General features: G+C 39.0%; 1 protein-coding gene across 2 annotated transcripts in view; it reads right to left on the bottom strand.

Annotated features, from left to right (window-relative positions):
- pcdh7b (protocadherin 7b) overlaps positions 1 to 26215 on the bottom strand; it is a 398237-nt gene that overhangs the window by 212671 nt on the left and 159351 nt on the right. Inside the window, exon 2 of one of the 2 annotated variants that reach the window (XM_073064863.1) lies at positions 4678 to 4894. The exons of the other annotated variant lie outside the window; for it this stretch is intronic. Within the exon in view, the coding sequence (XP_072920964.1) occupies positions 4678 to 4894 (217 nt within the window). The remainder of the gene's footprint in view (positions 1 to 4677; positions 4895 to 26215) is intronic. 2 annotated transcript variants of the gene reach the window in all.

The following is a 26215-nucleotide window of genomic DNA, read 5'->3' on the forward strand; positions in this document are numbered from 1 at the left end:
TACAAATCACAGCCATACGGCAGATAAAAGTGCTGATTATTATAAGTAACTATCGGAATCTCAAAACAAACATATTCAATCTTGTGATAATAAAGTCACAGTCAATAAAAAAAAAGCAGGAAGCAAGTTATTGAGTAGCTTTAAGAGAAGTTCACTCGAATGTTTAAAAAGCTGTGTGAAATCCTGGACAAAGAACACACCAATCTCCTGCTACATACAGAAATCCAATGGCTTAGTGGAGGATGGGTTCTCAACAGGGTGTTTGAACTGAAAACTGAATTGCAGGAGTACTTTCAAGAAAACAGTTGGCCAGATTTTGCTGAGAGCTATGAAGATGAAGAATGGTTGCAGAAACTAGCCTACTTAACACACATTTTTCATCACATGAACCAGTTGAGCAAGTCTTTGCAAGGCCCTGGAGAAAATGTTTTGACTTCAAGTGATAAGATTCTTGAATTTAAAAAGAAACTGAATCTTTGGAAAAATAAAGTTGCAAAAGGAAATCTTGAAATGTTTCCACTGCTGCTTGGGCTTGAGAGTGAGGAAGGTCAGAAAGTCTCGAGTCTTATTGAAAACCACCCGGAAGAACTGCAGAACAAAATTGAACAGTATTTTTCCTCCTTCAACACAAGTGTATGACTGGGTGAGGGACCCTTTCTCTGAATCTTCTGCTCAGCCTGAGAACTTGACTTTGAGTAAAGAGGAAGAGCTTTGTAAGTAGCACACTAATCATGCACTTAAGAAGAGATTTACTGACCAGCCCCTGAGCAAGTTCCGGATTTCTGTGAAAGAAGCGTATACTGCCGTTCAATGGAAAGCAATGTAGTTTGCTACAGTTTTCAACTTTTTACATGGGTGAGCAAGCTTTTTCTTGTTTAACAGGCATCAAGAGCAAGGATAGAAATCATCTCATTTCAGTTGAAGGTGAATTCTGTGTGTGCTTATCTCAAGTTTGACCCAGAACTGAGAAATTTATTATGTTTGCCTTATGAGTTTTTAAAATTTATGAAAGGGAAAGAAAGATTAATTTCAAGAAAGTTAAGCTAAGCTTAACTATCTGTTTTTGTTTCAAGAAAGGTTGGCTAAAAATTCTTTCTCGACTCAAAAGAGCACTGGCAATTATTTTTGGATTATTATATCGACAGCTTCCTGAACATGCTAACGGACTGTGAGCTGTAGATATAATTATTTTTATGCAGGGGTTTCCTGAGACCTGAAAATTATTTTGAGGGTTTCTCCAGGGCAAAAAAGGTTGAGAAAGGCTGCTCTACAGTGTAATCAGTCGGTATTCATGAGCAAAAGGAGAAATAATCTTACCCTTTTCATGGTTTTAATTGTTGCAGCAGTTTTGCTACAGGTATCAGCTTGAAATTGTTAAGCTTTGATAACAATGAATACTGTTTAGTAATAGTTCCCCTACTTTCCAAAATCTGCTAGTTGAGCATTTTAACAGACTGTCTTGTCAGCCCTTTTGCTGACTGCAAAAATATAAAAGTGAGGTTTTATTTGGCACTGGCTGTGTAGGTGAAATGTCATTGATATGCTCCTCAAGGGATTCTTAAAGTACTGCCACTAAATCAATCCTTGCAACCTACTTATTCCATATTCTATGTTTGTGCAATGTCAAATAATACACAGTTGAAACTGATTCCACAGTGTAACTCTCTTAAAAGAAAATGCTGATGGTTGTTAGGTGAGAAGTGGGAAGGTCAATTAGTTTTCAAAATGAGGAATCTGGCGGAAATGGTAAAAGCTATTTACAAGATTATGTGCTTTAAAAGCATTCTTCATTATTTCTAATGTTTCTACTTGCATATGCAAGGTGATAGGTTGTAGGGTAACCTATCTGATAGGTTAAGATAAGATAGGTTATCTTTTTGCAGATGTGTTTGCACAGATAAAATTTTGTATTAAAGGAATTAAGGCATTACCTTTTCTTAGTCTCCCTGACAAGGAGAAATGTTATAAGACCACATATTCAATACATTTTCATTAGACCATAAGATACAGGAGCAGAATTATGCCAATTGGCCCATTGAGTATGCTCTGTAATTTCATCATGGCTAAACTATTTCCCCTCTCAGCCCCAATCTCCTGCCTTCTACCTGTAATCCCTGACCAATCAAGAATCTATTAACCTCTGCCTTACATATACAATGACATGACCTCCACAGCTACCCGTGGCAACGAGCTCCACAGATGCACCACTGTCTGGATAAAGAAATTCCTCCTCATCTCTGTTCTAAAAGGATGCCCTTCTATTCTGAGGCTGTGTCCTCTCATCTTAGACTCTCCCACCAGAGGATACATTCTCCCCACATCGACTCTGATGAGGTCTTTCAATATTCGATGAGATCCCTCCACATTCATCTGAATTCCAGAGAGTTCAAGCCCAGAGCCATTAAATGCTCCTCATTTGATAAGCCTTTCAATCCCAAAATCATTTTCGTGAACCTCCTTCTAACCTTCTCCAATGTCAGTACATCCTTTGTTAGATAAGGGGCCCAGAACTGTTCACAATACTCCAAGTGAGGCCTCACCACCCACTCAAACTGCAAATTAACCTTTAGAGAATCCAGCACAAGGACTCCCAAGTCCCTTTGCATGTCAGATATTTGAATTTTCATTTAGAAAATAGTCTACACTTTTATGTCTGCCAAAACTGCAAGACCATACACTTCCTGGCACTGTATTCCATCTGCCACTTCTTTGCCCATTTCCTTGTATCATTTGCAACAAATATATTCAAGGTTTATACAGGCTGCAAGATTAACAATAAAATAAGAGATTAATTCCCACACTTAAGTAGTGCATTAATTAAATTATGCAGGTCGTTTAAACACAATAAGTGACCCTATACATTTTTTTGTATAGAGCTGAGATTTCAATTTTGAGAGTAAATATTTATATTTTATCTTGGGTTACCAATGATGTACCAGTGCATTCCATTCATTAATTTCAAACAAATTTAATAACAAAGTAGTGTGCAAGCCATTTGAAAAAAAACATCTTTATAAAATTTGAAAAACATTATTTCAGAGTAAATAATAATATCATTATGAAAATAATGCTCTTTGACTTTAGTATGCCAGTACTTTATACTTCCATATTGAATTCTTCTGACCAGAAGACATGTTAAACAATTTCATTCACTGATTCCCCTGAATTTGGTTACTGTCTCCATATAAAAATTCATGTAAAAAACTGCAGATGAATGGGTTAAGTGGCGCTTGTTCCAGGCTTTGTTCTGCTGCAGAAGCTACTGGTTTAAATAAATAGGAGAACAGCATAAATAGAATTAACTACGCTGGCTTTCTATGTTTAGAAAATAACTTTCTTTTCCCAAACTAATAATGCACAGGTTTAAGAACAGAGCTGCAAAAGGAGGAAAATTGCTTTTGAGAGAAAATGCATCTTCCTGCTTCAAAGTAAGTAGCAAATACATAATAAAATTCAATCTCCAGTGTTATCAAAATACATCTGAGTGCAAGACAGCAAAATAGCAAAATTATTTATTCTTCCTCCATGTAATTAATCCTAATGCTGCCTTAATGCAAGTTCTAACCACACAGGTTCTATAACTGCTGACATATGCAGCTTGTCTCACAGCGAAGCTTGTATCCTGACATACTGGCCAATATAACTTTCTTCCAAGTCAATATATCTTTGAGCAAGGACATGAACGATTACTTAGATCAGCTCTCTTACACAGCAAAAAATATCCTGTTGGCTAAACAGTGCCTTAACTTAATTTCACCAGGAAGATTATTTCATGAAAGTGAAATAAATGACCTTCCAGTGTTAATGCAGCATGAGTCATCCATCTTCCAGAATCCCCGGGTACTTTGTCTGTAGTATTCGCAGCTAGTTCTTGCACATAGGTCAATCGTGAATGCAAAAATTATTTTTAATCTGATAATGAATGAATGTCATATATTTATTTAATAATTCAACTTAAACTGCAATTTGAAGAACAATAAAAGTTAAAGGGAAAATTCTAAAGACATACTAAAATTAAAGCGATGAATAAAACATCATTGCATTGTTCACTGTTCATAACCTCTCCTTAACACTATGACCATATCAGCCTCAGAGGTATCCAGTATTCTATTTGTCTCGAAGAAATAATCTGCAATGGGGCAATCATCAATTGCCATGAGTGAGGTATTGAGGCACCCAGCAGCGCAGCCCATTAGCCCATTAGATAGCGACCTGTAACCTTCCAAAGGCACACATGAATAAAGACTATGTGAATAATGTAGCCGCGGACAACCTGTGTCCATTGAAACATTCTACAACAGGAAAGAAAAGGGAGCAAACAAAATAGGTTCAATGGCTTGACAAATACAATTAAAATAAAATTGTTTCCAGTCCCATTAAAAGCATGTGTAGATGATTCAGGGGAAGATGATAAAAAGCCCTTTAATCAAGTCCACTTAAAATAAACAAGTACCATAATGTACTCTCCTGGAAATTTGAATAAGGTTTACAATCTTAATGTGAATGGAATAATATTTCTTTGCATTCACTGAGGACTATTTAAAAAAAAAGCAGAATAATGTTTTCCGTGCTTTGAATTTGGTATTGCAAAGTTATCTTCTGTAAATCCTTTATTCCAGCATCAAAATCAATATAATTAATGGTTTGAAGAAAACAGGAGTGTTTTTACAACCTTACCATTTTCCATATGCTCTGCCTCACCAACGCTTCCATCAGGTGTGGTCCTCTCATAGTTGTCTTCTGGAAGTGGGAGTGAACCTAGTCTTGGTCCCGATGAACTCTTGCTGCTAGGAGTTTCCGATTCCTCTAAGCCGCTGTCGTAACAGCTCTGTAGGGACCCTTGATGTGGATCCTGAGGTTGACTCACCACAGAGAAAGTCACTCGACGAAAGGGCTAGAAGAAACATGACTATAAGTGTCATAGTTGTATTTATATCATTAAATTCGCAAAGCAACAATTGTGTTATATGAAGCACAGAGAATACAATGGTAACTTGTTGTAATACTGAATGAACATTTCAGCTTATAGTCCAGCAGCAAATGTCACTGTGTCAATGTGAAAAATTCTTGGGTACGCCAGACGTTACTAATGTAGCTAGCCATAACTTGCCACAGTAGATTTTGCTAGCATTTTTGCATGTTACTGCATTAATTTTTACCAGTCTCTCATCTATTATTGTTTACTTTGAAGACATCCTCACAACAATACATCTTGTGGCTATAGAATTTATCTCATGTAATATTTGCCAGTCTAACCAAATAGAACTCACTTAATTCTCAGATAACCCATTCGGACTGATTTCAAAATGTCTACAATGGCAGACAAAGAGCAGCTTTGGTGGTCAGCCACACACTATCTACAATGCTCAATTTTCCTTGTAAATGCCAGAGGTTAAAATCATCAAACTTTGGTAACATGTATTGGTTCTTTTTGAGGATGAAACTCAAATATTTTAACTTGCCTTATCAATTGAGTAGAAATTTTATTTTGAAACAAGTTGGAAAATTTATACACAATTCACTTACAATGTGTCAAATCTGCTGATGTTATTTGTTCAATATTGTAGTCAGATGTAATAGTGGTCAAAGGAACTAGGGTAAAGGATGAACTGAAGGAAATTTATATTAGGCAAGAAACGGTGTTGGATAGACTGTTGAGTCTGAAGGCTGATAAGTCCCCGGGACCTGATGGTCTGCATCCCAGGGTACTTAAAGAGGTGGCTCTAGAAATTGTGGATGCATTGGTAATCATTTTCCAATGTTCTATAGATTTAGGAACAGTTCCTGCTGACTGGAGGGTGGCTAATGTTGTCCCACTTTTCAAGAAAGGAGGGAGAGAGAAAACAGGGAGTTATAGATCGGTTAGCCTGACGTCAGTGGTGGGAAAGATGCTGGAGTCAATTATAAAAGATGAAATTACGACACATTTGGATAGCAGTAGAAAGAACAGTCTGAGTCAGCATGGATTTATGAAGGGAAAATCATGATTGACTAATCTTCTGGAGTTTTTTGAGGATGTAACTATGAAAATGGACAAGGGGCCGCCAGTGGATGTAGTGTACCTGGACTTCCAGAAAGCTTTTGATAAAGTCCCACATAGGAGATTAGTGGGCAAAATTAGGGAACATGGTATTGGGGGCAGAGTACTGACATGGATTGAAAATTGGCTGGCTGACAGGAAACAAAGAGTAGCGATTAACGGGTCCCTTTCGGAATGGCAGGCTGTGACCAGTGGGGTACCACAAGGTTCGGTGCTGGGACCGCAGCTGTTTACAATATACATTAATGATTTAGATGAAGGGAATAAAAGTAACATTAGCAAATTTGCTGATGACACAAAGCTGGGTGGCAGTGTGAAATGTCAGGAGGATGTTATGAGAATGCAGGGTGATTTGGACAGGTTGGGTGAGTGGGCAAATGTATTGCAGATGCAGTTTAATGTGGATAAATGTGAGGTTATGCACTTTGGTGGCAAGCACAGGAAGGCAGATTACTATCTAAATGGAGTCAAGTTAGGAAAAGGGGAAGTACAATGAGATCGAGGTGTTCTTGTACATCAGTCAATGAAAGCAAGCATGCAGGTACAGCAGGCAGTGAAGAAAGCTAATGGCATGCTGGCCTTTATAACAAGAGGAATTGAGTATAGGAGTAAAGAGGTCCTTCTGCAGCTGTACAGGGCCCTGGTGAGACCCCACCTGGAGTATTGTGTGCAGTTTTGATCTCCAAATTTGAGGAAGGACATTCTTGCTATTGAGGGTGTGCAGCGTAGGTTCACAAGGTTAATTCCCGGAATGGCGGGACTGTCATATGTTGAAAGACTGGAGCAACTGGGCTTGTATGCACTGGAATTTAGAAGGGGATCTGAATGAGATATATAAGATTATTAAGGGATTGGACACACTGGAGGCAGGAAGCATGTTCCCACTGATGGGTGAGTCCAGAACTAGAGGCCACAGTTTAAGAATAAGGGGTAGGCCATTTAGAACTGAGATGCGGAAAAACTTTTTCACCCAGAGAGTGATGGATATGTGGAATGCTCTGCCCCAGAAGGCAGTGGAGGCCAAGTCTCTGGATGCATTCAAGGGAGAGTTAGATAGAGCTCTTATAGATAGTGTGGTCAAGGGATATGGGGAGAGGGCAGGAATGGGGTACTGATTGTGTATGATCAGCCATGATCACAGTGAATGGCGGTGCTGGCTAGAAGGGCCGAATGGCCTACTCCTGCACCTATTATCTATTGTCTATTGTAGTCCTGGCTATACAATTCTTTATCTGCACCTACTTTTTCCTCTTCCCTTGACATTGTAAAGCCTTTAAAACCCATGACTAAACTGTATTTTACATCTCATCACCTGTACTCAAACTTGATGGTGCCTTTAGCCCATACTTGATTCAACAGATCTATTGGAATTTGTAACAGAGATCTTTTTGAGCAGGTTTTAGACTGGAATGGACTTAAAGTCTGTTAATGGGGTGAAATCCTATTGCATGCCCCGTCTCATTGAAGCCTACAGGATGTTGAAAGGCCTAGATAGAGTAGACTTGGAGAAGATGTTTTCAATAGTGGAACAGTCTAGGACCAGAGGGCACAACCTTGGAATGGAAGAACATCCCTTCAGAACAGATATGAGGAGGGATTTCTTTATGAATCTGGAATTCATTACCGCAGACAATTGGAGGCGATGTCATTGGGTATACTTAAAAGAGAGGTTGATAGGTTCTTGATTAGTAAGTGTATCAAATGTTATGAGAAGAAGGCAGTATGATGGGGTAGAAAGGAATGTGAGGCAGATTTGACAGGTTGAATGTCCTAATCCTACTCCTAGTATATCTTATGGTCTAATCCAGGGATTCTTGACCTTTTTTATGTCATGGATCAATAACATTAAGCAATGGGTCTATGGACCCCAGTTTGGGGACCCCTGATGTAATCTAGCCATTGTAATAAAAACAGAAATGCACTGAAACCTCAGTAAATACCATAAAATATACATAAGTATTGATTTATCCTTGAGGTTTATGGTGAAGAATGCAAAGATCCCTGTGTAAATTCACCTCCCTGTGCAAATATAAGTAGAATGCAAAAAATGGGAAGCTAACGATAGCACCACCCCAAATAAATATAGATGAAAATACATGGCAATTATTGCAACTATGTTTTGGAGGTTTGATACTTCTGTGAGCCTATGTGTCATGTGTACTATTTCATCCTTGCAATGCCAATTATACCATCTGTAAAAATCTTCCCAGCCAGGCCTACTTTGTCAAACCTGCCAAATTTGCCATCTGTTCCAAAGTTCTCATTTGTGCCACTCATGCCAACTTTGCCAACAGTCACATATGCCTGTTTTATAATTGTACCAACAGTGCCACCTGTATTGCAAACGCTTGCTATATATCTGCGCTTAATACAACACTACCTATGTAAACTGCTATCTATCTGACTTACAAACAAAATAAGTCCTGCCCACTGCACCATCCAATTTGTAAAACACATTAAAAACAAGTAAAAGAATAGTAAGAATGATTTGTATTATTCTCCCATCCAAACGATCAGATATCTGAAAAGAAGAACAAAAGGTTTCTCTCTGAGAACAATGCCTTCTATTTCTGTCAGTTCTTTCATGCTCAGTCATTTGAATCAAATATGTGTCTCACACTAATAAATGACCCATCTGAGACTAACTCATAAAATTGTAATTTGCCTATTCCTGAAGATCTGAATGTTCATAAAATACTTTAAATAAACATCTTCAGAGATTGGTGACAAGTAAATTATTGCAAATGAATAGGAATCATCTTGGCAAATTGGAAAAAAAATCACAGCAGATGTTGCAAGGACTTAAAATCCACCTAGATGAAGGGGGCAAAATAATGCAGCATAAAATTATAGAAATGTTTATTTTCTATTTCATCGACTGAACCATTTAATGTTAAGCTTTGGAAACCGGTGTAGAAATAAGTTTATAGTGTAGAATCCAGGCACAATACAATAATTGCCTCTTAATTTTGGTTCCAGTGATAAACAACCAAATGTGAATTTTATGCCCAATCACTTTATATTCAAATCAAACAGCTATATGGAATTGGAATTGGGTTATTATTGTCACATGTATAGAGATACAGTGAAAACATTTGCTTGCATACCGCTCATACAGATCAAATCATTGTGCTCTGGATTGAAATTGTTGTTTCTCTCTATGCCTTGTGGTGTATTAGGTGCTAACTTTGCAATTTCTTTAGCTTTTTGTCTGTTTTTTTTTTACAAGATTGAATTGCCAGCTCGACACTCAATTCAGCACATATGGAAAGCATGCAAGGAGCTGGCCAGATTTGAACCCAGAACCTGGATTTGAAGTCCAGTGTGGATGCCTCTACTCTACCGGCCGGCATTGCATTGAAGTAGAGTAACATAAACCAATAACAAAGCAGAATAATGTTTAAAAGATACAGAGAAAGTGCAGTGCAGCTAAATAATAAGGTGCAAGATCATAACAACATAGATTGCAATACAAGAGTCCTTTTGATCATACAAGGGAAACACTCAGTAGTCTTATAACAATGGGGTAGAAAGGTACAATTTGTCCTGAAGCATGGTGAAATGTGCTTTCAGCTTTTCTATCTTCTGCCTAAAGGAAGAGGGGAGAAGGGAGCATGTTTGGGAGAGGTGGGGTCTTTGATTATGCTGGCTGCTTTATGGAGCCTGCGAGAAGTATAGACAAAGCCCATGGAGGAAAGGCTGTTTGTCCATGATGCACTGAGGTGTGTCCATCATTCTGTGCAATCGCTTGCCATCACGTGCAAAGCAGATGCCATAGCAAACTGTTTTGCATTGTATAGGATGTTCTCTAGATAGATAGATAGATAGATAGATAGATAGATAGATAGATAGATAGACAGATAGATAGATACTTTATTCATCCCCATGGGGAAATTCAACATTTTTTCAATGGTGGATTGACAAAAAATAGTAAGGGTCAATGAGGACATGTCACATTTCTTTAGCCTCCTAAGGAAGCAGAGATATTAGTGAGCTTCCTAGGACATGGTGGTTAGGCAAGGACATGCTATTGGTGAATTTCACTCCTAGGAACTTGAAGCTCTCAACGCTCTCAACTTCAATACCTTTGATGTCGACAGAAGCATATGGACTGCCCTCTTCCTGAAGTCAATGACCAACTCTTTTGTTTTGCTGATACTGAGGGAAAATTTGTTATCATAATTTGAGATACAGTCCACTAAGGTGATATCATCTGCGAAGTTGTAGACGGAGTGAGAGCAGAATATGCCATGCAGTCATCATTGTACAGGGGTTAGAGCAGAGGCTAAGGATGCGTCATAATGGAGCATCCACACAGATATGCAAAAAATACTTCAGTTTATGCACAGTTAATGTTTCAGATCAACAATATTCTTTAATAACATAAAAGTTCAATGGCATAGATTTTAAGCATGGAAGAAAATAACAAAATAGAAAACCTGTAATAAGGTTATAAGATGGAAAGGTGGAGAGTCAAAGTGACAAAACCAAGGCAATATTAGAAATTAATGTGTTAAGAACCAAAAAGTGAGACTAAAGAAGATGTAGATAGGATTTGAATTCAAAGCTGGGTCTTGAAAGACTTCATTATATTATCCAAATATTTTCTTTCAGTTACTTCCATTTTTCTGACTGATTTTTAAAGATTTTAATATTTCAGATTTCTTCAGCAAATTTGAAACTGAAACATACTGCGACCTGGTGTTAATAGAATTATAATGAGATGTCTTGTTTAAAATTGTTTCTAAGCACTGAAATGAACAAACTAATTGATCTCCCTCCTGGCACTTACCACTGCAAGTGGGACTAGTACTACACTTGTTCCTACACCTCTTCTCTCATCACCATTTGCATTCCCAATAAATTCTTCCAGGTGAGCCAACATTTAATTTGTAAGTCCTTTGGGGTCACCTAATGTGTTCCTAGTGTGGTCTCCTCTACTTCATTGAGAGCCAATATTGAGCAAGGGACTGCTTATTTGAGCATCACAAAAGGCAGACTTTCCTGGTGACCACCCATTTTAATTTAATTTCCCATTTGCATCCTGACATGTCAGACCATGGCCTCCCCTACTGCCACTCTCAGGGTGCAGTGGAGGCTCAAGTTCCTTCAGCATTCTGGATTTCAAGCATCTGCAGAACCTCTTGTGTTTATGACATACATCTTTATTGGCCAATCCACATTGAGAAATAACAATTATACCTGGAAACAAATTAAACCTATCAACATTAACCTCAGTTTTATTGATTCTGTTCCTAAATACCTATTGTTAAGCTACTGGCATGCAGGGATCCCCCTTTACAGTGAGATTGTGTAGCATAAAGTTGTCTTTAGGAATTTCACACCATCTCTACTGAACACCATAATCCTTTTCTAGGCTGATCCAGAGGGAAGAAGCAACAACATAATATGCAAATGCTTGGTTCTATTGCATTTTGTGTTAGAGTATAACTTTCTCTGTAAGCATGGCTGCACAGAGGCATTATCAGCCAAATCATAGCTGTCACTAAGTAACTAGACTTCTGTCTGCTGAAGAAACTTAAAAACAGCTGTAAAAATTGAATCAATGGAGAATGAATGCACCTTTACATCTGTGTAGTTAGAGGCAGGGAATTCACCAACAAAATTCACAGCCAATCATAAACATGAGAAAGTCTGCAGATGCTGAAAATCCAAAGCAAGGCATGCAAAATGCTGGAGGAACTCAGCAGGTCAGGCAACATCTATAGAAGCATCCTGAAGAAGGGTCTCAGCACAGAAGATCAGCTGTTTATTTGTTTCCACTGATGCTGCCTGACCTGCTGAGTTTAGTTTGTGTTGCTTATAATTCACAGCCCATGGTCACAAGCCAACTACATGTTGAGAAAGCAAAATCAATTGTGGCAGAGCTAACATGTTACACTGCCAAGCAACATCAGTGCAATCAATGATCCAAGTGAAATTTGAAATCCAAGTGACACTACATTCTCTCTCTCTCTCTCTTTCTTTCTCTCTCTGGTCTCTAGTAAGAGAGCATGAGATGCAGTCAGCTCTCTTTGAGACCAGAGCATCAGTGACCTCCTTCACAAGGTAAACTGTGGGATGTTGCAATTATCTCCAGCTCTAGCCAAGAATGAACTAAATGCATAATAGACAGTCACCTTGACAACCACAGGCAACAAGGTTATTATCCTACTTGAAGCTGCAGTTGAGACTGCAGCAGATTTTAACAGCATGTCATTATGAGTGAAGACATTTCACGTGCTGCTGCTCACTGATGTCCATGTCAGAGAATTGCTACCTGAAAGCTGTAGGCTGCTCAACTTTCTCACTGATAGGCTTTCTCTTCCTGCTCTTATTTTGCTTCTAACAACTTGCCCTGCTTTTAATGTCCCAAGCTCATTCAGCTCACCATGTTCTACTGCAATGGAAATTACCCCTGCTTGTACCCACTGATATACACAGAAGTCTTAAATGCAATTGCTACTTATCCACCAGCCCAGCTTTTGCTCCTAGTAACAGTTACAGAAGAAACTTCATACATAGAAAACATTAACAGCTACATTATAAATTTCAAAGGTAGGTACCCATTCCTTCCACTGAACAGGTTTCCAGTCTGGCAGGGATAAGAGAGGAGATTAGTTGGACCACTGAATGCCGAAATGGCAACACTGACAAGAGATCAGATTTAACATCGTGAACTGCATACTCTGCATTAATTCACTGATGTTCTCGGTGCCCTAACAACTTCACTAAGAACATCAGGGCCTAAGTAAGAGAATCAGGAGGAAATCGGTCAGCCATGTCCTACTGACAGTTTTTAAACCAGTTAGCACAATTGGCTCAATGTCAAATTATGGACAGAATTGTAAATTATACGGGAAAGTAAAGTTGGGAGTAAGAGAGAGAATGATAAATAGAACAGGCTGATCAAATCTTACTTTGTATTAATAAAATAACTGTAGTAAATTTAAAAAAAACTGAAGTAAATTATTCACACTTGCAAAGGTTCATTTTCTGTGCCAAAGAGATTGTTTAAAAGTTATGAATATTTATCACTCCCTTTTTCCAAGTAAGCAGCTAATAAGTTTGCTTTGAAATATGAAGAGATCTATACAAATCTGCCACAAGTTGAAAATATGATTCAAATGTCTGGGTATCATGCACATAAATGTAGAAAGAATACCCCTTGACTGGACGCAAGTTGCACTCTGTTGGACTATAGACCCTACATTCAAAATCAGTGGTATGTGACCTGGATGGACCTTTGACTGCCATAAATTTTGTACAGTCAGTGGCATGCTGCACATGAAAGAAGCCAAAATTGCAAACTACAGCAGCAGTTTATTGTCTCATTATTATCAATGTTGATGTGGTTGTCATGCATTATGTTTTAGTGTTTGCAATTTTTGTTGCAGCACTAGTGCTTTGGAACAGCAATCTGACATCAGCAATTTGTGACCATTAACCATTTGGCAGCAATCTCAATCCAGGTTTGAGAAACTATTACCATTTCTGTGAAAGGTGATCCTTCTTTGTCGGTCCTCATCTGTGCTAAGGTATAAGCTTAGAACTTCTCATCAAAAGTTAGCAAAGTTTGTTTACAGCACAACCTCCATGACTAAAGTCATTCACGGAAACATGCAGGGAAACAGTCAAGGTTTTCACACACGTTGGTAATATTCCTGACAGTTCTTCAGTCTTTATTGGCACAATGTTTTAGCTTGGAACTCTCTGGTGCTGGATCCCTACAAAACTCCCCTGTCTATTCGTCCCTCCCCACTGATCTCCCTCCTGGCACTTATGCTTGCAAGCGGAACAAGTGCTTCACCTGCCCCTACACCTCCTCCCTCACCATCATTCAGGGCCCCAAACAGTCCTTCCAGGTGAGGAGACACTTCACCTGTGAGGCTACTGGAGTCACTATATCACTATGTCCAGTGCTCCCGGTGTGTCCTCCTGTATATTGGAGGGACTCAATGTTGATTGGGAGACCACTTTGCCGAGCATCTACGCTCTGTCTGCCACATGAAGTGGAATTAACTTCCCTTTCACATCCCAATTTGTCAATCCATGGCCTCCTCTACTGTTGGAGGAACTACACCTTATGGTCTGTCTGGGTAGCCTCCAACCTGATGCATGAACATTGACTTCTTGATCATCCAGTAATGCTTCCCCACCTCCCATTCACTGTTCCCCATCCCCCTTTTCCCTCTCTCACCTTATCGCTTTGCCTACCTATTGCCTCCCTCTAGTACCCTGCCCCCTTTTCTTTCTTCCACGGCCTTCTGTCTTCTCATAGCAGCCTCCCCCTTCTGTAGTCTTGTATCTCTTTCACCAATCAACTTCCCAGCTCCTTATTTCATCCCTCCCCCTTCTGGTTTTGCCTATCACCTTGTGTTTCTTTCTCTCCTCCCCCCACTTTTTAAAACTACTCCTCATCTTTTTTTTCTCCAATCCTGCCAAAGGGACTCAGCCCGAAATGTCAACTGTACCTTTTTCCACAGATGCTGCCTGGCCTGCTGGGTTCCTTCAGCATTTTATGTGATCATATTAAAACCAATTTCGTCACCTGCTGAATTTTATGGCACATTTAATGTGATTCACCAGCACATTCCCCCACCCCAACAACCAATCCCAAACCCACAACTCAAAATTAGTCGTATGCTTATTTGAATTAGAATTGCTTTGCCTACTTCAGAAGGAAGTATTATTTGTATCACAGAAAAATAAATGTTTGGACTTCTATGGGAACAATAATGAGAAATACAAATATATTCACATAGAAATCAAGAATAGGAATAGGAATAATCATACAGTACCTCAAATCTACTCCACCATTCAATAAGATCACATTTTATCTGTTTATAACCTCGTCCTCAGTCCAATCTATGCCCTTTAAACTTTTGCCCTCTGGTTTATCAAAAATCTAACTACCTCCGCCAGAAATGTATTCAAAGATTCTGAAGCCTCTACCCTTTATTGAAGAGAGGTCCAAAGACATTTGACTCTGCGAGAAAAAAAAACAATCTCTGTGTCTTAAATGGGCAGTCTCTTATTGTTCATCCATATGCCCAGTTTTAATTTTTCCCAAAGGTGGAAACCCTGTGGAAAGTCCACAGGATCAGAAGTGCTTTAGTCATCTCTCACTCTTTTAAGTTTCTCTAGACCCAGAGGAGAACAAATTACATTTTTATCAGGCAGAGTTATTCTGTACTCTTAGGACCTAATACCAAAATGCATTTATTTTTGCATAAAAATTCAAAAGCAATTTCTGCCCACATTTTACACTTTCTTTGTCAAACAAATGAATACATATTGCCTGCACTTCAAACACAGAGCAGCACAATAATCCAAATGGAACTTGAAACGTATTTGCATCCAAAATATTGTAATTTTCTAGCTGAGTTAGGTGGTTTGAATTATTGTGGTAATCTTAAAATGTGATTGTAAGACTTCTAGCATGTATACATGAAAATTTGAAAATATATGGAAACTAAAAGTTTTAGATTCCCACTGTTAAAAAGGTCAAGTATAGATTATTTTGTGAAAAATCAAATATACTTGTCCAACACAGGCTTGCAATCTTTTCTTGTACTATTATCATGCAAGGTGATGTTGTTTCTTTGTAATGACTCTGAGTAAAATTTGGTTGTTATTTATTTGAGGCCTTCCATTGGTTGGCGGCAACCATGAATGTTGAAACCCAGATGATATGCAAGCCAGTATACAAGCCAGCGCAGTACAATATGGAAAGCAAGCTGTTACCTATGTAGCAGGCTGCCCCTCTCCACAAAAGCTGATGAATCCAAAAGATGGGCAGAGACTGACACAGTTTGGCGCCGGTAACATTACAGGAGTTGCCAGTCAGCATTTTAAGGTGCCAGTAACCCACATTTGCCCCTTCTCCCATCAGTAGAAATGGTTCTGCCGGGTTTAGCAGCTAAGCCACACGTGAAGGTCAGGAGCTGGACTTGGCTCTCAGAGACGTGTTAGTTGTTATGGCTGTCAGATATTCTCTGTAATCCATGAAAGATGCAAAGGCATATTCTCCACAGACTCTGTTCTGAACCGATAAAGGGAAAAGCCAAAGATTCTAACTCTAATACCTAATTTTGATGAATTCTTTTCACTTGCGTGCTTTTAGAAAGTATGTTCTCTATACCTTTTTGTTTTTTCATAATTACAATAATGGGGTTTTAAATATTGAGACACAGGTGCAAGAGATCCCAGTCTGCTCAAGAGTGTGGTTTAGGTCTAGCCTCTACAATCTATGTGTGCTGCCTGCAACTGTCAGAGAGAAAAAATGGTAAGTGGCGGGAAAGTGAACAGACTACTGATGGCAATGACTAACAGAACTGCTGTGGAGCTGAGAAAAGCCTTCCTGCTCAGTATTTGAATTTTTATTCTTTCAGTGCTAGATCATCAGTTAATTGTATTTTTCCAGCAATACATAAAGGAAACCCAAGGTCGGCTCTGTCCAGAGCACCCCGATTTCCTTGAAGGAGCTGAAGAATGTAGCAGGCTCTATAGCGTGGCACAAAAATCAGAAAAATAATGACTTTTGAATAGGTATGCTGGGAATTCACTATAAAAGACAAAATTGTTTGAAATACTCAACAGGTCAGGCTGCATCTGTGAGATGAGAAACAAGAGTTAACACTAGAGGAAAAAGCCCCTTTGTCAGAACAAAATAAACTCGTAATACTGCAGGGAGTTTTGGGGAGGCTTTGATACAGTGAAACCAGGGTGACTGTGGGGAGAAGCTATAAACAAGGTTTTCTGGTCAATGAGTGCATAGCAGCACTAGAGAGAGAGAATATGGACAAAAGGTGCTAACCTCGCATTTTTACATGGTCAATCAATGACACAACCCTGCCTTTTCTGAATACCTCTGTCTTTATCTCAAGATATAGGCTAGCTCCTAACAAACCTGGTGACTCCCATGGTTATCTAAACTACTGTTTGTCCCACCTTGCCTCCTGTACTACTTTATTGCATTCTCCCAGTTCCTTTGCCTCTGCCATAATATTTCTGATGATAAGACTTTCCATATCGGTGCATCTGAATTGCCTTCTTTATTTCTGAACTGTGGTATCCTCTCTGCCATGGTTAACCAAGCCCCTGAGAGCTTCTCATTCATTTTCTGTGCCTCTGCTCTCACACTCTCTCCTCCAAGGACAGAATTCTCCTGGTCCTCACTTCCCATGTTATCAGTTTTGCATTCAACAAATTGTTCTCCACAAATTTTTGCCACCTTCAGAGATATTACTTTCATACACATTTTTCCCTCTTCTCCCTTTACAGCATTTTACAAGGATCATTCCTGACCTGACCCTTCTTGACTCTTCTATTTCAACCAATGAATTCCTCTTCCTACAGTACCTATCAACTTTTATCTTTTCACCTGTTCCCAGCATCCAGGAACTGAGCCAGACCTTCCAGGAGAAGCAGTAGTTTACATGCATGTTTTTTTTTCTCTCTCAATCTAGTGCACTGCATTTACTGTTCATAGTGTGGCACCCTTCCCTGCCAAGCATGCCCTCCTAGTCTGCAATTTGCATCTCCCACATTCTTTTGCCTGGTTTCTCTTGTCTATATTCTCCCTCTTGAACAACTCCTATTAGTTCATTGTTTATGGCTTCTTTTGATTACTATCTCTGTCACAGACAGCCCCTACCCCACCTTCCCCACAGTTTTGCACGCTTTTGGCTGCTTTTTAGTTCTGATGAAGGGTCTCCAAACTAAATAATTTATTCTGTTTCTCTTTTCACAGATGTCACCAAAACAGCTAGCATTTCTAGCATTTTCCTTTGGTTTTGTCCTGAGTGGCAATGTTTGAGGAGGTTGGTCTAGATATCTGAAAACAGTCTCGGAGTACTGCTAGTATTGCAGAATTGGAAATGTCTGTTTTTTTTTGTTAATTCCCAGATGCACATTAGTTGTTGTTTATCCCCCAGTAAAAAAAAATGTGTGTAGTCTTCTGTTGTTGCCAAGTGCATGGATCTGTCCCGTGCTCTGAAAAATTTGAATTTATAACTTGCATATATCTGTGTACTTTATGTGAGTGTGGGCATGAATTGTTGTAAGCGAATAGGGATTCACTGTCAAGTAGCTGTTCTGATATTTTTTATTTTATTATGATCTCACCAATAACATTCTTCAACACAGTTACCAAACATATATTTGTTGATAAAAAAATCACATGTTTTAAACACTTTTTTTCCACAGAACCATCAACAGTAACAATGTCAAAATGTGATACACTCCTGTCATAATTGTATGTGTGTTCATTCTCTAGGAAATGTCAGCATTGGTCACAGATAATATATTTTTTTGTTCTGTTTGCACTTCAGTCATCCTATTCTTGTACATGGGGTAGACTACTTCTCTTTTGTGAAGTATTCGTACAAGTGAAAAAACACAGGAACATCATTAATTCTATCTTTAACTGGAATCAAATCTGGACCCTAAAGCATAGCATGATAAAAATACCACATGCGCTTGAATAAAAAATAGTAATTTAACAATGTTCTACAGCTGCTTCTACGATACTTAGACACCTTAAATGAAATAGTACCATATTGTTCCTAACAACAAACAAGTAAACTTGTTTTGTGCTAAACTATCTAATATATTCTTATGTAATCTGATTTGAATACTAATTTGTCATGCTTTTATAACATACAGAGCAGTGAATCAAAAATTGGGGCAATTGGCATGTTTTATTGTAAACTTCTGAACTGAAAATAACTGTGCAATATGGCTGCAAAGTAACAATACTGGAGATTATTTGGATGATTAAAAGAACCAAAAAGACTATATAAGTGTATGCACCATTATTTTCTTTTAAATTTGAAAATCGTATTCTAGTCAGTGAAAGGAGAAACACACAGAAATTCAACCCCAAAGTGTGCAAAATGTGACGGCCAATGGTGCATAACACCAGGCATGTACAGAATAATAAATAGGCAAAATGAATTTACAGAAGGAATGATGGATTGGCTTGAAGACATTACATGGTTGCATAACAACCAGGGATTTCAGGTCCAATAATAGAGAGTGTCAGTGAATTTTATATATACCAGTGCAGAATTTCCTGCTTAGAATGTAGCTATTTAAGCATATATAGACTTAATTGTGTAAAGTCAAGTATGAAATGTCAAATGTATGCAATAACATCAGACAAAATTTTTGCTCATTGATTTTAGTGATCAAAAATAAGTATATGAAAGAGAAACATTATGCACTCCTTCTCTAACCTTCATACAACCTTTTTTTAAAATTGTAGAAACACTTCAGAAGATGGCTACTATCCAAACGTAATTGTTTGTTTATAATTGTTAAATAGGACTAACAATTAGGAAACTCTGACTGTTAGTCCTTCTAGAACAAAAAGATTACACCCTGTAAATTGGATTGTGGTATGTGACATACTTGCTGCATGGGTCACACAGTCACTGATTTGTCTTTGGATCTTTAGTACATCTGACATGCTAAAGCATCGAGCAACACAACAATGTACTTATGGAATGCATGCAACTGAATGACCCACAATTTTATATTTATGCAGAAACAGGTACTGATATTGTCCTTGGGCACTACCTCAGCTAAACTTGTTTTAAGTAATTCATGCCTCAACAGTCCCTCAGGCCTTCTATCTCAGGAACCTTTTTATGGTAGTGACTGTCACCTCATATCCAAGCTTGTGACCCTCATCCAAGCAGCCAAATACCTCTCTCTACTGCCATTTTGAAAACCTAACTCATCTTTACTCTGCAACTTGCTGACTTAGCCCAACTCCATCCCTGAGCCACTGTGACACCTACACTGCCTGTTCAGAGGCAGAAGGGATACAGAGTTTTTGAAATTTGATGTTAATGCAGTCAATGTTAATAACTGTGTAAAACACACCATTACTGCCAAGTAGAAGATTTAGTATTGCTGGCTGAGGATGAATTTCTCGATTAGTGTGCAGCCAATGAGAAACAACAAAAATCAAAGCCAAAGAAAAACTGAAGCACTAAGTTAAAGTAATAGAATATGAACTAGTTCAAGTGAAATCAAGCATGATCCCCACACCACACTAATGGACAAGCAACTTGAATCTTAGAATACTGATTCCAGTTGTGCTCAACAAGAAACAAGGGTGATATTCATATGCTGAGGCAGTCAAATGTGAGGGTCTGACCTCCTGCGAGGGTTCACCTCTCAAAAGATATTCTGACATCAGCCTCTGAGACAGAGATTATAGGGTCTCCAGATGCTGTAGGGATTCACACAGATGTAGTTTTATTCTCCCTTTTAAAGTGTGTATAAAAGGCATTGAATTCATCTAGGAGTTTAGTATCACAGCCAATGATGATGTTAGGTTTTGCCTTGTTGGAAATAATGGCCTGCAATTCCTGCCAGAGCTGACATGTATCTAATTTCATCTCTAACTTTAATCAGAATTGTTCCTTCATTCTTAAAACAGCCTTCCAGAGGTCATACTTGGACTTCTTGTATAGATCTGGATCACCAGTCTTAAAAACCACAGATCTAGCCCTCAGCAGACTATGAATCTCCTGTTCATCCATGGATTTTAGTCTGTACAGTATGTTTTTGAAGGCATACACTCACCCACACAGTTCTTGAAGTCGATGGCAACTGTGGCATATTCATTCAGATTCAAAGATGAATCCCTGAGTATTGTCCAGTTCAACAAGTCAAAGCAGTCCTATAAGAGCTCCTCCACCTCCCTTGTTCATACCTTCTTGCTCTTCAATGATGGTGCTGTGGTCTTCAGTCTCTGCCTCTCTGCTGGTAGTAGATATACAGTAAGGTGATCAGACTTCCCAAAGTGCAGGCATAGGATGGCATGGTGAACGTTCTTGATGGTGGTCTAACAATGATCAAGTGTGTTGGCTCCACGGGTGATGTGTTGGTGATAGTTGTTCAAGCTGGCCTGTGAAATCCCCCACGATTACATAATCCGGATTTTTTAGTTACCCTCTGATAAAGCTTTGAGTTGACATTTAAATTTTGGTTTGACGTTTTGACATTGACAATGTTGGAAGCTATTTTAAAGGGGATCAAGCAAAATTAACGTGGTTTTATGAAAGGAAAATCATGTTTCAGTAATTTATTGGAGGTCTTTGAGGGAATATGTGCAATGGATAAAGAGGAGTTGAATGCAATAAACTAAGATTTCTTGAACATAATTGCTGACATGCTATGTCAAAGATCGTTGAAGAAAATAGGCATCGGTGTGTTGAATATGACTTATTGTTGTGGATTGGAGATTAGTTGTCAATGGGAAACAAAGATCAGGTATTTCCAGGTACTTTTCTAATTGCCAATTTGTAATGAGTAGTGTGATTGATCTAAAATTCATATAATTTATATTAATGACAGATGAAATCTTCAAAGGTACAGTTGCTAATTTTGTTGATGGCACTAAGGTAGGCCTTCCAAAAGGACCACAACCTTTTTGTAGTTTGGAGCCTTGTATGCCTCGATGACCCAGACAACTATGTCAGCTCGAGTCACGGCTTTATGTTTTGGCTCTTGGTAGGGTCATCTATGCCAAATAGGTCAAAGGCTAGAGGACAGACTAAGAGTAGTCCACTGATCCTCCAGGTTCATAGGTTCAGCTCAGGGCTAACAACCCTGACTGGTAAAACAAAATTGCTTTGGAAACAGCAATGAAAAATCCTTCTACACCTTAGAGCGATGGTATTCCTGAGTCTCCACCAGGGACTTGTGTGACTGACATTAGCAGACACCAAGAGGAAGGTACTGACATGATGAAGGAAACCCTGAACACAGCCAGAGATTGAGGACCTTCACTGCCACCTAAATATTAGTGGCGTAGCAGGCACTAAGTTGCCAAGTAGTAAATGTGCAGTAAATGGCTGTTGTGTGTACTTTATGCCGGATGTTGGAGTCTTGGGAGACCAAAATCTCCCTGGAAAGTACATCTGCTGCAGCTCCTTGAGACCATGTTAGGGATCTGGAGCAGCAGCTGGATGACCTTCGGCTTGTACAGGAGAGTGAGGAGATAATCGATCAGTGTTACAGGGAAGTAATCACCCTGAAGTTGTAGGAGGCGAGTAGTTGGGTAACAAATGTGAATAGGCACTTGGCGCAGTGAACCCCTGTGGCCATTCCCCTCAATAATAAGTATAACGTTTTGGATACTGTTGATGAGGATGACCTCCCAGAGGAATGACATGGAGACTGGGTTACTGGACTGAGGATAGGTCCATGGTGTAGAAGGGAAATATGGAGAAGAGTGGAGCAGTAGTGATAGGGAACTCAGTAGTCAGGGGAACAGACAGGAGATTCTCTGGACGTGAAGGAGACACCTGAATAGCATGTTGCCTCCCAGGTGCCAGGGTCAGGGACATCTCAGATCCAGTCCACATTTTGGAGAGGAAGGAAGAGCAGCCAGATGCCTTTGTACATAATGGACCAATGACAGGAAAGAAAAACAAAGTGGTCTTGAAAAGAAAATTTAGAAAGTTAGGTAGAAGGCTAAGAAGCAGGACCTCCCAGGTAGTAACTTCTGGATTGCTGCCTGTTCCACACGGCAGTGAGGGGAAACACAGGATGATTTGGCAAATTAATGTGTGGCTGAGAAGCTGGTGCAGGGGGCAGGGATTCAGGTTCTTGGATCATGGGATTTCTTCTGGGGGAGGTATGACCTGTTCAAAAGTGACAGGTTGCACTTGAACCCAGGGGGACCAATATTCTCGCAGACAGATTTGTTGGAGCTGTTGGGGAGGGTTTAAACTAATTTGGCAGGGGCTGAGAATTGGAGTGAAGGGACTCAGGATAGGACAGATGGTGAAAAAAGCAAAGATAGCGTGCAGACAGTCTGTCAGGAAGGGCAGGCAGATGATAGGATATAATTGCAGACAGCAGGGTGAGTATCAGTGCATTAGAGATGCAGAATCAAAAATGGTAGCAAATACAGTACTCACAACGTTATATTTCAATGTACGGAGTATAAGAAATAAGGTGGATAATCTTGTTGCATTATTACAGATTATTAGGTATGATGTTGTGGCCATCAGTGAATCGTGGCTGAAGGATGGTTGTAGTTGGGAGCTGAATGTTTAAGGTTACACGTTGTATCGGAGGGATAGGAAGGTAGGCAGAGGGGCTGGTGTGGCTCTGCTGGTACAAAATGGCATGAAATCATTAGAAAGATGTTAAATCCTTTGGGGTTGAGTTAAGACACCGCAAGGGTAAAAGGAACCTGATGACAGTTATATACAGGCCCCACAACAGTAGCTGGGATGTGGACCACAGATTACAACAGGAAATAGAAAAGGTGTGTTAAAAAGGCCAATATCATGATAGTCATGGGAGATTTCAACATGCAAGTTGATTGGGAAAATCAGGTAGGATATGGATCTCAAGATAGTGAGTTTGTTGAATGCCTATGAGATGGCTTTTCAGAGAAGTTTGTTATTGAGCCTACTAGGGGATCAGCAATTCTGGATTGGGTATTATAATGAACTGGAGGTGATTAGGAAGCCTTAGGTAAAATAACCCTTAGGATGTAGTGATCACAATATGAAATTTGATGGGTTAATATCTAGCATTCTACCATGATACATTTCTTCCTTGTTGTAAGGTCTGCAGATTTAACTTTCCAGAAAATGCAGTGTATACCAGACTTAGTTGGTTCCTTAAGGTTTTATCACCTGTGTGGTAATGAGAACAAGCTCCCAATGAGGCTCAAACAGCCTCAGACAACCAAGTCCAGCTCTTGGCCTTCACGTACGGCTTAGGTACCATGCCTGGCAGAAGGGGCAACTGCGGGCTATTGGTTCCATAAAACCAGTTGCTTCGGGCTGGAGTGCTCATCAGCCATGATTGGCAACTCATCTAGGAGAAGGAAAACTCTAATCACAAACTTCTGCTGCCTTGTGGCTTTCTCCGCTCATGGGAACGGCTGCGGGAGTAAACCGGGGGGGGGGGGGGAATCCAAGGCTAGAGTCTCTGAGGCAATCCTACATTGAGTTTAATGCTGACTGGCATCTCCTGTAATGCTGCTGGTACTAAACTCCATTGGTCTGTGGCGATCTTTTGGGTTCATCAGATGTGTGGAGTGGTGGAGCTTGCAACATGGGCAACAACTTGCTCTCCATATTGTATTGCCCAGGCTTGTGTATCTAGACAGCTAGAATGCAATATCCATGGACACCTCTGACAAACGGAGGCCATCACATTGTTATCAAGATTTCTTTTCAGCTATTCTGAGTACTGCTGAGACCACATCTGGTTTATAGTACTCATCTCCACAGTTACATGAGAGTCAAGAAGATTTACTAAATTTTAAATAAGCAAATTGTTTCATGAGGATAGGTTGAACTAGCAAAGCTTCTATGAGCTGAAATTTGTGAGAGAGGGAGTCTTTGAATGAAATCAAATCTATGAAATCCTGAGAGGTTTTAACAGCTTGGTTGTGGAAAGGATGTATACTTTTACAGGAATACCCAAAAAAAATTCTTAAAATTAAGGGTTCTCCACTTCAAGCAAAAATTAGGTTGTTTTTATTTCCCATCAGAGAGTTGTGAGTCTTTTGAATTTTATTCCTCAAAAGAGAGCGGAAGCAAATGCTTTGAACATTTAAGAAGTAGATAGATTCTTGATAACCAAAGGAATTGGAAGGAGCCATGAAAGTTTACCACAAGGAGTCTGAAATGCAGAGTTGAGAGTAAAATGGAAAAATCCATGATCTTATTAAATGATGGAGTAGGCACAAAGAGCTGACTGACCTTTCCTGCTTCTAATATACATATTCTTCTGAATGTATTTGTCAAATATAATGAATCCATGCTGAGTATTCCATAATGCCTTTCAATTATTTAGATGAACAATGAAAGTTCTCTGTAAAATGCTCTTCAGCATTTACATCATGACTCATAATAGACAAATTGCTTTACAATATTTTGATTAATCCAACTTTGAACATCAGGATTATTATCTATATCCTTAGTTGTCAGGCACAGTTTCTAAATTTATGGAGCTCTTAAAAATATTAGCAAGAAGGTTGCTTAATCCCATATCTATTTATTTGATAATCTATGGCATTTCCACCTGATCCAGATAGTCTCCAACTGCCGATTAATTTACTGTAGTGCTGCCTGAGCATCCCCTACAGCATGGGATTTTGTTTAAAAAATAATGCAAATTAATTTTCCTGTCTGAAATTCATTTCAGACATCCTATCTAGTAAATTATAACTGTTCTGGCTTCAGTAGCTTGACGTAACACATGTCCATATTTCCTTAAAACAAAGAATTGATGATTTGGCCCATCAACTCACTCTGCATTCTATTCTTCCTGCATTCCTATCAAATTCCCTTAAGTTTCTATTACATATCCACATACTAAGGACACATGAGAGTGGTCAATTAACCTATTAAGCCACACATCTCTGAGATCAAAGTGAATTGAAGAATATCAGTCTGCATTATCCCTCTTCAAACAACAAACCTACTCTCCTAGACTTTTAGTTTGTTTTAAAGATATTAATCAATTGTTTTATAGATATTAATTAACCAAAGATAATACAGGAGATTGTCTTTACGTTAGAAAGTCCCATTTTAACACTTCGTGATCAAATCACATAACATTGATTTCCTAAATGTACAAAGTAGAACAAATATTGATATTGATGCAAAATTGCTGAAGAATAAAAACATTATGTAAAATTTCATTATGTAAAACTGCTTGATTTCATCCTTACCATTTACATCAGAGCAGAATTAGTCACTTTGGCTCATTGAGTCTGCTTCACAATTTGGTCATGGCTGATTTATTTTCCATATCAACCCCATTCTCCTGCCTTTCCCCCATAACCTTTAAAGGTCTTACTGATCAAGACAATCTCCACTTTAAATATAGCCAATGACTATATTCATCACTCTCTGACTAGAGAAACGCTTCCTCATTGCTGTTCTAAAAAGATGTCTTTCTACTCTGAGAAAGACCTCTGGTCCTATATGCTCACACTATTGGAAACAAGCTCTTCATATCCATTTCTATCTAATCCTTTCAGTATTCAGGATGTTTCATTGACATACCTCCTCACACTTCTAAACTCCAGTGAGTAAATTCTTCATTATTAACTGTTTCATTCCCTGAACTATTCCTGTGAATCTCCTCTGAATTTTCTTCACATCCTTTTGTAGATAC

This window comes from Hemitrygon akajei, chromosome 13 (assembly GCF_048418815.1).
Source record: "Hemitrygon akajei chromosome 13, sHemAka1.3, whole genome shotgun sequence".
NCBI classification, from domain to species: Eukaryota; Metazoa; Chordata; class Chondrichthyes; order Myliobatiformes; family Dasyatidae; genus Hemitrygon; species Hemitrygon akajei.